The sequence below is a fragment of the Electrona antarctica genome, assembly GCF_951216825.1.
Source record: "Electrona antarctica genome assembly, chromosome: 8".
NCBI classification, from domain to species: Eukaryota; Metazoa; Chordata; class Actinopteri; order Myctophiformes; family Myctophidae; genus Electrona; species Electrona antarctica.
The window spans coordinates 57,900,925-57,914,823 of NC_136789.1; the positions used below are offsets into that span (position 1 = coordinate 57,900,925).

Consider the following 13,899-nt stretch of genomic DNA (forward strand, 5'->3'; position numbering starts at 1 on the left):
TTGGCTGATTGGAGACTTCTCATTCCAATTAATTGGATTCAGTTGTAAAAGGAGATGGCTTTTGCGGGTGGAAGGGGCCCGGTTGAAAAGTAATATAAAGTAATATGTAACTATATTACTCTTGATTCCAAGTAATAAGTAATGTAATATTATTATTTTTTCTAAGAAGTAATAAGTAAAGTAAACATATTACTCTCCTAAGTAATATTGCCCAACACTGCTACCGACTGTGCCACCGTGACCCCCAGTCACTCAATTACTTGCATGAGAGGGGGAGAGGTGGTGGAGTTAGCTGCTTTAGCAATTAGACAGTTTGAGGGTCCAATATGAATATTGAATACAGAACACAGATGTCAAAAATCGAGTTAGCTGGTTTTCTCCCGACAACAACGATACTAATGCAACAACAATGGTCTCTATTTCAGCATGCTACCTTTCCAAGTAAGAGAAAGGCTGTGTGGTTTCTAATTAGCTTGGAATCCCCATTGATGATGTCACTGGTAGGCAGGTGAGTAGATAGAAAGTATGCCATCTTACACTGAGCATTAGCGAGGACCATGAAAGCATCCATCATTTTATACTTTGGCTATATTCAAAAATATCACTATTTTTTTAAAGAAATCGTGAACATGTATGCAAACCTTTTAACTCAAATCTTTGCTTCTCCCCTGGACCCTCCCTTCTTCAGAAAGCTGTTAGGATTTAGAAAAATCAACCACCGCCGGGCTCAGTGGGTTAAGGTCTAGTTTTCTAAGTATCTTCACATGTCTCTCTCCCTCTCTGTCCCTCTCCCTCTCTCTCCCCCCTCTCCCTCCCTCTCTCCCTCCCTCTCTCTGTCCCTCTCCCTCTCTCTCCCTCTCTGTCCCTCCCCCCCTCTCCCTCCCTCTCTCTGTCCCTCTCCCTCTTCCCCCCTCTCTCTCTCTCTCTCTAAATGGAGTGATGACAGGCCACTGCTCCCTGAGCGATGCAGTGCTCATATTTGCTCAGAAAGCGTTGACACGTCAAAAGTGACATATTTTATCTGCTCTCGCCCTCCCCCTACTCTCTTTAGACCTCCCCCACCCTCCTCCTCCTACTCCTCTCATCCCTCGTTCCCTTCGCGTATCATGACACTTAGCACTTACTACCCCCCCCCCCCCCCCCACACACACACACACACACACACATCTGCAGTATCCCGTATGTGTGTGTGTTAAGTAAAGCATGTATTCATAACACACACACACACACACACACACACACACACACACACACACACACACACACACACACACACACACACACACACACACACACACACACACACACACACACACACACACACACACACACACACACACAGGCATTTAGCATATGCTCTTAATCCAGAGTGATTTACATTAAGCAAGAACAAAAGCATGGCATACATCATAATAATAGTTAACATGAATCATACGTAAGCCAAGAACGTAACAGTGGAATATCTATAGGCCTATAATGAAACTATATACTGTATAGTGCTATATGTATACATGCTATCTACAGTAAGTTACATAAATTGAGCCTTTGCATATGCCTATAAGGTCAAGTTCTATGGGCGTTCTATTTAGCGTCACCAAGATGCCAAAAGCCGTGAGCGACAGGCGTCTCTTCCGGGTTCTTAGACAGCTGGTGGATGGAAATTAAGCTCCACCCACGCGGCAGAATGGACAATTAAATCACAAGTGTGTACATTACATTACAGTATTGCACATGCACAGTGTCACCCGTACACTCGAACAGCCGGTGTAACCCGATTATCGAGTCTCTTTCTCATTGTGAATCGCACAAGTCAGCGATTCGGCTCGTGTCTAGGTCCTAGGAACGTATAAGTTCCTTGATCCTCTGCAGGTCCTGGTTGGTCCCCTCAGCCCGGGCCCCAGGGCTCAGATCACCAATCAGTTCATCCGTCAGCTGCAAGCGGGCGGTCCATTCTGCGACTTTCATTTGGTACAGCTCTCTGCGTTCTCTTCTCCGCCTCTCACGGGCACTTTCTCCGGACAGTGACTGCATGCCGATGATCAGCGCTCCGGCAGGAAGTCCCATAGTGGCTCCTATGATGGTTCCTGCCACCAATCCCCTCAGTCCAAGGTTGAGTCTGAAAAGGCCTCCGGTCGCAGCTCCGGCGGCAGCATAGTGTCCGAGGACACTCTTGTCTTTGTACACAGACAGTGCTGTACTCACGGAGTTGAACAAAATGACAAAAGCACTCACCCTCCAGCTCCACCTCCAGCCGTATCTGACAAAGGCCCGGATGGCGGCGTTATGGGCTGAGCGCACCGCCTCCACGCGGCTGCTGTAGATTTCAGCCTGGCTGAGCTGAATGAATCTCTGCCTGGCGTGGCGTGCTGCCGGCAGGCCCCCGTAGATCATCCCTGCTAATGCTGCAGCCAGACCACTCTTTATCACATCGGTCACCTCCTCTGGGTACCGGCGTGTCCGGTCCCGGTCCAAGAGGTCCTTGATGCGGTCCCACCCTGTCTCTGGGAACTCCGCTTTGCCAATGAGCTTAGGCATATTGTCGTTGTGGAGAATTCCCAGACTCTCACGTAGATTCTGAGACATGCCTGTAGCCTTCCTTACAAGTCCAGCCACTGATGCCTGTTCGTTAAAAGACAATGCATCTTTAAGCTCTCTACCTATTTTTATTAATTGAATATGATTGGTAACATTGACACTGGAGTGACATCAGCAATGATGTCACTTGGTTTAGATGTTTGTTTAGTTGGTGCTGGGGGAGCTCTGAAGAGTTAAAAAAACAAACAAACAAACAAACAAACATTGATAGTCGCATGTCTAAACTCACACAGGGTTTGACTTTTAATTATTGTCATCCTTCACGGGTTGGCATCAACTCCCATGTTAATTCAAGAATCAACAGGGTAGTTGATGGTACAAAGAAAGATGACAATACGTCAAAGGGTTATTTTAAAACATTATTTTTTACACATTAGAACAGTGATTGGCTTCACCTTCCTGTGCCGCAGGATCAATGGTCAAACGTCAAAGAAGAAAAAACATTATTAGTCTCACTATTACAAATTGAAACAGTTAAGTAAGTGAGCCTGTAGTTCTCAAAATAAGGCGTGGTTTAATGGCTCAATAGCGTCTCATTTTTGTATACAAATAATACTTGATACAAAATACCAAATAATATAGCCACGGATGATATGAATAGACATACAAAAATATACAAATACTAAAATATGGCTGCATGGCCCTGTAAGACCCTAGATATCTGGAGCAGACCTATAGAACCCAAGGGGGGACCCCAGTCAACTAGTATCTACTGTAGACGAGTCCACAACTCTCTAAGTGCGAAAACAACATTGATTATTCATTTAAAATGTGAGACTGACATTGTGACCCACATTATCTGTTTTTAGACCTGATCGAGCTCCCAGACCAAAAAGCAGGAACAATAGAACACAGCCTGTTAGCCTGTTTGAATAGGCACGGTTTTGACGATCTATATCTTTAAAAAAAACATTTGATTGCTTTTACAAGTGATGGAGCAAGTGTGATGTTGGGTAGAAAGTCGGGTGTTGCCAAGCGATTATCAGAGCGCTACCCAAATATTATTATTATTTGGCACTGTCTTAACCATAGGCTGGAATTAGCTGTATCCGACTCAGTGAAAGACGTTGGTGGGGTTAATCACTTTCAGTCCTTTATGGCTAAATTATACAGCCTTTACAGCCGGTCCCCACATAATCAGAGAGAGCTAGAGGAATGCGCACAGCTGCTTCACAAGGAGGTATCGGAAACAGGGCGTACACTTGATGTGTGCTGGGTGGCAAGCTCATCCCGTTCAGTGTCTGCCGTGTGGAATAATTTTGAACCACTCTGTAAACATTTTTCAAACGCTATGAAAGACAGAAAACAATACGAGGGCATGCTAAAAAGATTGACATCAAAACAGTTTTTTTCTTGATGTGGGTCTAATGTATGACGTACTTGATGATGCATGGCGCTTCTTTCAGAGTCTCTAGAGAACCGCCATAGTTTATGACAAACTAATAAAACGCAGCATTTCATTTATTAGAGCTCTGAAAGAGAGACCGGGCACAAAAACACTTGAGACTGAAATATATGCAAATGAAGGTAAACATGGGTCTGTGTCTTTGCTAGACAATAGCAAAATCATTGCTATTAATCGCTTGTCGATTCGACAATTGCTAAATAATAAAATGTTTTCCACAGCTTCACTCAGAGGCACCAGTTTGGCTCAAAACACTCAATGTCAGTCTGACTACAGTGAGTTATTAAAATATCTCAGTGTTATGGAGAGACAATTGGCCAAAGTCAGTACCAAGCCCCCAGTAAGGCTATCCAACGTTGAAGATGCCAATCATGCCACTACCTACTGGCGAAATGTGGAATTGCAGCACTATAATGGAGCTGGACGGACGTTCATGACGTCACGTGCGTAAGCTCGGACCTCAATTTGGGCTAGGCTAAACTTCGGCTCGCTCGAGCCATTGAGTTACAAGTAAGACGCGTAAACGCGGGTAGCGAACGAAGCTGTTGTGGCAGTCTGACACGCACGCACGCACGCACGCACGCACGCACGCACGCACGCACGCACGCACGCACGCACACACACACACACACACACACACACACACACACACACACACACACACACACACACACACACACACACACACACACAGAGACTGACACACACAGAGACTGAAACACAGACAGACAGACAGACAGACAGACAGTTTTGGCCATCTTCTATAGTTAGTGCTCACTTCGTTCGCAATAATTATACTTCCGGAAGTCTTCCGGGTGCTTCCACTGAAATGAATAGCGGGGGCGGAGGGGGGGGGGGGGGGGGCAAACACTCCGGTTCGGTCTCTATCCTTTATAGCTCTATGGTCAGTACCCCCTGCGTATGGGGAAAGAAGTATTAGATTTCTGTGTGATAAGTTCATCATTGAATGCGCCACTGCGGTGAATGGTTTTAGGGATAGAATGTGGAGGACAAAGAGTTCCACTCGCACTTGTGTCACTATCTAACTGCAATATGCTCATCCCATGCAGCTCGGCAGAATGCGAGCGTATGGATTTAGTTTGATGAACCTCATAATAACTTCACTCCGTTCGAGACTGCTTACAGAACACGTGTCGTCAAACAGCATGGACCTCCGCTCAGGTCCTGGAATCCAGAGCCTTATATGTAAAGACTTGACTGCGATCGCATCGGGCAGCAGAAGGTACCCAACCCAGAGAAAGTACCCAACCCAGCGTGGCACAGCCTGTCGTGCCAGATAACCTAGACCCACTTTGGCAGTTCTTATAATAAGACGGGGGTTGTTTTTTTTGAGTCTTTTGGTTGTAATTTACTGTAGTCTGTTATCCATACAGTGTTGAAACCAGTTTCTAATAGGCTATACTGTACATGTCTGCATGTTTTAATAGTGCGAGTACGCATGCGCATGCAAATGCGCGTGCATGCGAGCGTGCACGCACATGCGCGTGCATGTGCACATGCACACAGCATGTACCCCTGTATGGTAACAGGGGTTCATGCTGTGTATTCATTGTTTTCATTTCTATGTCTTGCACAGATGTGATCACGGGTGGTCAGTTGGTCACTGCATGCTTTAGCCTTATACTAAATCCACTTACAGTAATTCCGAGAAGGGGTTCAGTTGGTTAGGGAGAGTATGTGTTCATGTGTGGTTTAACCTGTCTCTACTTTTGTTAACCTTGTGATAAATTGCTAAAATGGTAAATGGTGCATTTATATATAGCGCCTTTATCCACGCTCAGGAATGAGCTTGAAATCAACGGTCTTACAGAATACTTTTGGACAGATTCCAAAGTTGTCCTTGGCTACATAAACAACGATGCAAGACGATTCCATGTGTTTGTTGCAAACCGAATCGAAATAATCAAGTCCCTTACTGATCCGAAACAGTCGCACTTCGTTCAGTCTGAAATCAATCCTGCAGATCATGCGTCAAGTAAAGAGGCCTAGCGGCAGATCAGCTTATCGCTTCAAATTGGTTCACTGGCCCAGACTTCTTATGGAAAAGAGAGCTACCCAAAGGAGAAACCATGATGGAAGAGATCACGGATTATCCTGAACTTCGCAAGGCCCAAGTATATAAGACAGAGGCAAAGAAAGTCAGGACATTGCTCTACCGTTTAAAGAAGTTATCCGATTGGAAAAGAGCTGTCAAAGCTATTGCTTGTCTGAAACGCCTTGCTCAAAGAATCTCACATTTGAAGGTGGAGCCACTAGCATTGAGCAACGAAAGGAAGCCGAGCTCTTCATAATTAAGTTGGCACAAACGGATGCATTCAGCAGTGAAATGGATGATGTTAATCAAAGCAAAGAGCTCAAGACAAAATAAACAAGTTGCACAAACTAGACCCATTCATTGATGAGTACGGTGTTCTCAGGGTTGGAGGACGGTTAACAAGGTCATGTCTTCACCCTCATGTACATCCTGCTATTCTACCCAAGACAAGTCATATCTCTTCTTTACTTATCAAGCATTATCACGATAAAGTACATCATCAATGAAGAGGAATAACTGTAAATGAATTAACATCCAGTGGCATATGGATCACAGGATGCAGTTATGCAGTTGCCTCTCACATTTACAGTTGTACAAAGTGCAGAAAATACAGGAGAACCACTCAAGAACCAAAGATGGCATATTTGCCAGAAGAGAATGGAAATTACCCCTATTGTGGCATTGATTGTTTTGGCCCTTTCTATGAGAAAGAAGCAAGAATGGAGCTAAAGTATGGTTTACTTTTCAGATGCAATGCTAAATGACCTTACCTCAGATGCTTTCATTAATGCCTTACGGCCAAGCTACACCAGGCTTTTCTCGCGCGTTTACCCTAAACGCAAACCCCGCGCGTGCGTTTTTTAAAATAGGACTGGACCTAAATTCAACGCACGCGTTTAGGGTAAACGCACGCGTTTTGTGCGAGAAAAGCCTGGTGTAGCTTGGCCGTTATGCACGTCCATTGCCAAACGTGAAAATGTCAGACAGTCGAGATGTGATCAAGGCACCAACTTTGTCGCCGCAAAAAGATAATTCAGGGAACTGATAAAAGACCTGAATCAGGAACAGTTGAATACGACTGTGAGTTCATCATGAACTTCCCTTCATCGAGTCACATGGGAGGCATATGGGAGAGACAAATCAGGACAATCAGGAAGTGTTTTAACAGCCATTCTCGATCAGTCATCCAAGCGACTTGACAGTACTTCATTGAGGACGTTCTCATATGAAGTAATGGCTATTATAAACAGCAGACCATTAACAACAGAGCAATTGAATGATCCTACCAGTCTCGAACCTCTAACACCTATGCATATACTTAGCATGAAATCCAGCATGATCATGCCTCATCCAGGTCAATTAATCAGTCAAGACGTGTATTTACAGAGGGGGCATCAAATGTACTTTGCTGAATAACGTTTATTAATTTATTGTTTTCCCCTAATAGTGAACATCAGGTTCTACTTTGCTGAATAATATTGTTTACAGAGGGGGCAGTGGGTGGGGAAGAGGTGGGGGTAGTGTCTACTTTGAATAATTTTTTTTTGTATTGAACCCTGTATAAAGCTCAGGTTTACATACATACTGTTTGCACTACATACAACTGTTTACTACATGACATGAATGCACTTGAAACGATTGCACAACTGTGTATAATATATATTATCGTAAAAAGTCAATTTTATTGATTGATCTGATAAAAGGACATTCAAATCATAGCTATGTCTGTTTTTTCTATTATATACACAATTCCCAGATTTTTTTGTTCCAAAATGGAACATGATAGAAACTCACATTAGTACATTTTCTATGGGTGCATGTTTCTCAAAACAAAATGCAAAGGTAATCAACTTCAAAATCTCAAAATGGGTCAGAAAGACCTCACAAACACAGACGCACAAGTGTTAAACCACAACACGTTTTTTATTCTTCTGGTGAGGTCGGACCGTATAACCATTATCCTCACAATTTGTATTTCTCAAATTCTACTATGCTAGTATAGTGATACAAGTACATGCACACGCTGCACGCACTGTACTGTACGTACTATATCATAACAGCATGCGGGCTCAGTGTCCCAGCATGCAGTTGTGGGGGTTGGGTGGGTGGTGTAGCTTCTGGATTGACCTTGAAACGACCTTGCATCTAATCCTGCTGCGGAAGACGATCTGAGTGTGTTTATTGGCTGCCACTGCGAGAGAGAGAGAGAGAGAGAGAGAGAGAGAGAGAGAGAGAGAGAGAGAGAGAGAGAGAGAGAGTGAAATACTGTCTAATATTTACATGGTCGCTGTCAGTTGGAATCCTTGTATGTCCAAAACTGTTACTTTTCAGAAAATGGCAAAAAAATAATGTTATCAAGCGATAATCACCAGTATGTTCTTATCAATACCATTCGATGGTGGACATTTCCACATGTATACTGCCTACGTGAATAGGAGACTATAGGAATTGCGGAAGTGAAATTACTGCCAGCTGAAGCGAAAACATCGTGAAACGGAATTACGTGGCCGGTTAAGACCGATATGAGGTTAAGGGAATTACATGGCCGTGCATGGTTAAGACATTTTCTGTGGTTGAAAAACAAAGAAAATAAGCCTAGCACCCATTTTCTTTTTCACCCAGTGTCAATGTTTTAATGTAATCCTGGACGCTGCACTCCTCTGGCAACCTGGGGAGAGCAATGGACTGACCTCATGCTACCTTCAAAGCACAATATATTTGCATGCAGGGCCTATATCGTGCAAAAGTAATTGTTCTTCCGTAATATAGGCCTAATTCAAAAAGTTAAACTTTCTTATATTCGATTAATTGCGCATAGTGAAATATTTAAAAAAAAATCACACCCGTGTGAACTGAGTGGTGTAAGGTCTGTCTGACGTAATGAAATCATGTCTGACGTAATGAAATCACACCCGGATGTGATTTCACAACTGGCTTTTTTTGTGCAGAAAAAATTAGCATGGTTGCTATGTTCACCCTGTTCACCCGGGTGTGATTTAATTACGTCAGAAATTATTTTGAACATAGCAACCATGCTCATTTTTTCTGCACAAAAAAGCCAGTTGTAGGAGTGGTTTACACCACTCAAAAAAGCCAGTTGTAGGAGTGGTTTACACCACTCAAAAATAATAATCTTGTGTAGGATTAGCCAAAATTAGCCATTGTTCATCCACTTCTTATGCAAATATTTGAATTTAGCCAATGAGATCCTGGACTTATGGCTTTTTGGGTAGCCCATTCCACGTGACAGCTGCTGAGAGATACAGAAGTATACCTGACTAAAGTGAGGGAGAGAGAGGGAAATCCAAAGTGACAGAGATGGGGAGAATGACAGCCGAGGAGAGATACTAGAGGAGAGGAGAGGAGAGGAGAGGAGAGGAGAGGAGAGGAGAGCAGAGGAGAGGAGAGGTTTAACTCCATCTGTCTGAGCTGTAATCCTCATATCTCCACAATTAAACCTTATTTAACTTTGATGACTGTGCAGCTGTTTAAATTATTCATGTACACACGGGACACGCATGCACGCACGCATGCACGCACGCACGCACGCACACACGCACACCATGGTTATTATAATTTTGCATATTTCATTACTTTCTTTCCATATCGTTGCTGTCGCGCAGAAACCTTGTATCTCCATATTTGAAGCCCTAATTGTTCGTGGAAACGCGTTGTGAGTTTGTATATGGGCTATTTTTAGCATGTCTGAAAGTTTTCCTCCCATCTTCCTCCATTATAATTGATATGTTGCTGAAGGGAGGAGCGACCAGCAGCTAGGCAGGTGGTCGGTGTGTTGCTGAAGGGTGGACCGACCAGCAGCTAGGCAGGTGGTCGGTGTGTTGCTGAAGGGAGGAGCGACCAGCAGCTAGGCAGGTGGGTGGACTGACCAGCAGCTAGGCAGGTGGTCGGTGTGTTGCTGAAGGGTGGACCGACCAGCAGCTAGGCAGGTGGTCGGTGTGTTGCTGAAGGGTGGACCGACCAGCAGCTAGGCAGGTGGTCGGTGTGTTGCTGAAGGGTGGACCGACCAGCAGCTAGGCAGGTGGTCGGTGTGTTGCTGAAGGGAGGAGCGACCAGCAGCTAGGCAGGTGGTCGGTGTGTTGCTGAAGGGAGGAGCGACCAGCAGCTAGGCAGGTGGTCGGTGTGTTGCTGAAGGGAGGAGCGACCAGCAGCTAGGCAGGTGGTCGGTGTGTTGCTGAAGGGAGGAGCGACCAGCAGCTAGGCAGGTGGTCGGTGTGTTGCTGAAGGGAGGAGCGACCAGCAGCTAGGCAGGTGGGTGGACTGACCAGCAGCTAGGCAGGTGGTCGGTGGGCGCACGGACCTCTGGACATCATGTTGCTGAAGGGAGGAGCGACCAGCAGCTAGGCAGGTGGGCGGTGGGCGCACGGACCTCTGGACGTCATGAGTCATGACTCCGCTATATAAGCACATAAGGATTTCCATATCATCTGCAAAGAGAAAAGCCTAAGGCAGAGAGTGTATCGGCAGAAGTGTCGGGCCAGAAACATCCATCAGATGTATTTCCTCTGGATACCATATTTTTTTCGACCAATCGCAACACTACAGGGGGGGTTACTATTTATTTTGGCTGGGGGGGGGGGGGGGTCAAATCACTTTAATTTGTTTAATTTTGAATTGTAAAAATGTTTAGATTTTCTTTAGTTTTTCCATAGTGTTTTACTCCCCTGTCTATATCAAGTTTACCCTATGGTGACTCGACTTGGTATCTCCCACATTCTGTTTATGTCGGCTACGTCTTTACAGTCTTTATCAATCAATCAATCAACCTTTATTTATATAGCACATTTACACAACCGAAATTGACCAAAGTGCTTCACAGTAGACAAAGTATAAAAAACATAGTATACATAATCATTATAATCAAGAACAAGTGAGTAACTATCAGACAACATTAAAGGCGAGAGAGAAAAGAAGAGAATGGATTTAAAAGTCTCTAAGGATTGGGCAGTTCTAATGGGGGGGGGAGGTTGTTCCATAACCCTGGGGCCGCAACAGCAAAAGCACGGTCACCTCTTTTTTTCCGGGTTAGGTCTGTTGGCATGGTCAGTAGTGACTGGTCAGCAGACCTCAGAGCTCTAGGTGGGTTGTGGCGATGTATAAGTTCAGACATATATGGGGGAGCCAGGTCATTTAGGGATATAAAAGTAAATAAAAGGATCTTGAAATCGATCCTTTCTTTAATCGGGAGCCAATGGAGGGAGGTGAGGACTGGTGTGATGTGGTCAAATGTGTTGGTACCGGTGAGAAGGCGGGCAGCAGCGTTTTGAACTAATTGGAGGCGTCTGAGTGCGGAGTTAGTGTGCGGGACTCGGGAGCACTTTAATAGCAGCAGGATGCTGCATGTAGGCTAAAATAACCAATAACACTTGTGTCATTCCATTATCACTCACAGTGGTGATATCATATCACATCATCAGACGTCGCAGACAGGTGGAGATCATAAGAGATCTCTAGAATCTACACATCCAAAATGTTATCTTATCTGTCGGGTCAAAATGTCTGGTCTGGTCATGTTAGTTTTTAGACTAACTTTTCGGTCGATGTACTACTTTGCCAGGCGCCAACAGCAGCACGCAGTTAAAAGGACTGTTTCATACATATCACAGCTGCTACCCCCCCCCCCCCCCCCCCCCCCCCCCCCTCCTAGTTAAATAACGACCAGTCCCTTATGAGGTTCCCTGCCCGACAACAAACAGAAGTGCACTGGAAGGGGTCATGTGCTCGACATGACTAATGCAAGCGTTAGCTTCTAAATGAGCTCTCTGCGGCCATCGCTCAAGCCAGCGCAACAGAGGTTGCATAAAAAAGTCGCGCATGTTGATAGTTTAAGTGGGAATCGAGGGCTCTCTCTCTCTGGGCAAAAATAATTATAACATATATATTTATTGTGCGTCTTCTTTTTATAGTTTTGAAGTTAAACGATGGCTTGCTAAAAGCCTCAAGGCCCTTATTGGAGGTTGTAAAAAACAACTGAAATGGAGTTGTGGGACAGTGGGGTAGAGAGGGCACTTGGGATTTGGAAGGTTCCCGGTTTGATCCCCGGCTCCCCCTAGGGTTAGTGTTGAAGTGTCCATGAGCAAGACACTTAACCCACTCACTGCTCCCGATGAGTATGGTGGTGTGTTGCATGGTTTGCTCCACTGTCACTTAAGGTGGCCTTACACTAGCCGATAATCGGGCATTTTTGACGCTCGGGGGGTGCCCGAGTCAATCGATCTGCTCGGGGCCGTTCAAAGCGTGATCGGGATCGGCCCGATCAACATCAAGAATGTTTGATATTTGCTCTGCCCCGCTCCGATTATCCTGTAGTGTGTGGTGCTATCAGATTGAAAATAATCGGCTAGTGTAAGGCCACCTTAAGTGAATGTGTGGGTCAATATGAAGTGCTTTGGGGTGTGCCATTTGAGAACTTTACACGTCATGCCATTGTCAACACAGTGGATTGTCAGTGAATTATCAGAACATTGTCAGTGAGAAAGGAGGGCATTTGCAAAGGTGTTGTTATGTAATGCTATTCAGATTTGTTGTTTTTTTACAATGAAAAGTGTCGAAAAGCGACACTTGCTTTCAGTAACAAAAGATAAGAATATTAGCAAGGCTAAACAGTGAAAAGAAAAAATACAGGAAAAGTACAGGAAAGCCTAAAGTGTTGGAATGGCACATCTGTACAATGTAGGGCTGTCAAAACATGTTAATAATGCACCGTTATTATCACAATTGTATCGCCAATTAATGCAATTACAGATAGGCCAAATACAAATAAAAATAAATAAATAATTGCATTAATGGCGATAAAATCGCATTATCCGTAGTAGGTAGGCCTACCCGTACTTTGAGACACATGTCTCTATGACCATGAGCATGCTATTAGTGCCTCATAGTGTCAATATGGTTCAGTTCACGGTATGGAGACATGCTTACTGTACATTCACTCTTTAATTTGTCTTGAGGGTGTTGTTGTATATTGTATGTTGCATATCTTTGTTACTAAGCTATATTATTTTTGCTGATGGAGTTGATATGAGGGTTTAAGGGTTTTCCAAAGAATTCTGATACAGGTGCATTCATGGCTTCCAATGACCTTCTATCAAGGTATATAAGCTGCTGAATGGTAACAAACCATGTTTGCATTGAAGATGATGGATGAGCTATTGTCAAAGAACATGTCTTCTATCAGTGCTGGGAGAAATGCAGTACTTCTCCTTCACACACCATTAGTAATATAACTTAATAGAGAATAGAGTCGTAGACTTTATAAAGTCATACTGTACATAACTTCTTCAATTAAACAAAAGTCATTTTTGATGCCATCTTTCACAGGTATTTTACACAATAACCTTGTTCTCTAAACACGTTTGTCGTGAATGTCTGGCCAACGACACTCGCAACAAAATAACACATTGGAATTTGGAAATGTACAGGAGATGTATCTATTTATTGATTGTTAATACCTTTTTGTTTTCTTTTTTTTTTTTTAAGTATCCTTGGTGCTAGGACTTGTGATGACACAGAGCTACCCGAGGTGTCCCCAAAAAAGATAATGTTACTGTGACTGTAAATATACTTTAGTGTATATGCTCTGTATTATTGCATAATTTGCCCAATAGGGAAGCAACGATGAAAGATATATTTGGACACATGATTTATTACCACTAAAATAAATACATACATTTCCGGTACATTTCCCTTCCCTACGTCATTCTGTGCGGGCAAGTGTCTGGGGCCAACATAAAAGATAAACTCAAAGGAAACCACAACCATGTTACTCTAGTACAAATGCAAGAACATAATGAGCAGGGGTTTGCTGCCGGATGCGACCGTTGTG

General features: G+C 44.0%; 1 protein-coding gene across 1 annotated transcript; it reads right to left on the reverse strand.

Moving 5' to 3' along the window:
- Nucleotides 1-1,836: 1,836 nt before the first annotated feature.
- LOC306928874 (complex I assembly factor TIMMDC1, mitochondrial-like) lies at nucleotides 1,837-2,583 on the reverse strand (the record flags this gene model as incomplete). Its single annotated transcript, XM_079509148.1, has 1 exon — nucleotides 1,837-2,583. The coding sequence occupies one exon, from the start codon at nucleotides 2,581-2,583 to the stop codon at nucleotides 1,837-1,839; it is 747 nt and encodes a 248-aa protein (XP_079365274.1).
- Nucleotides 2,584-13,899: the final 11,316 nt, after the last annotated feature.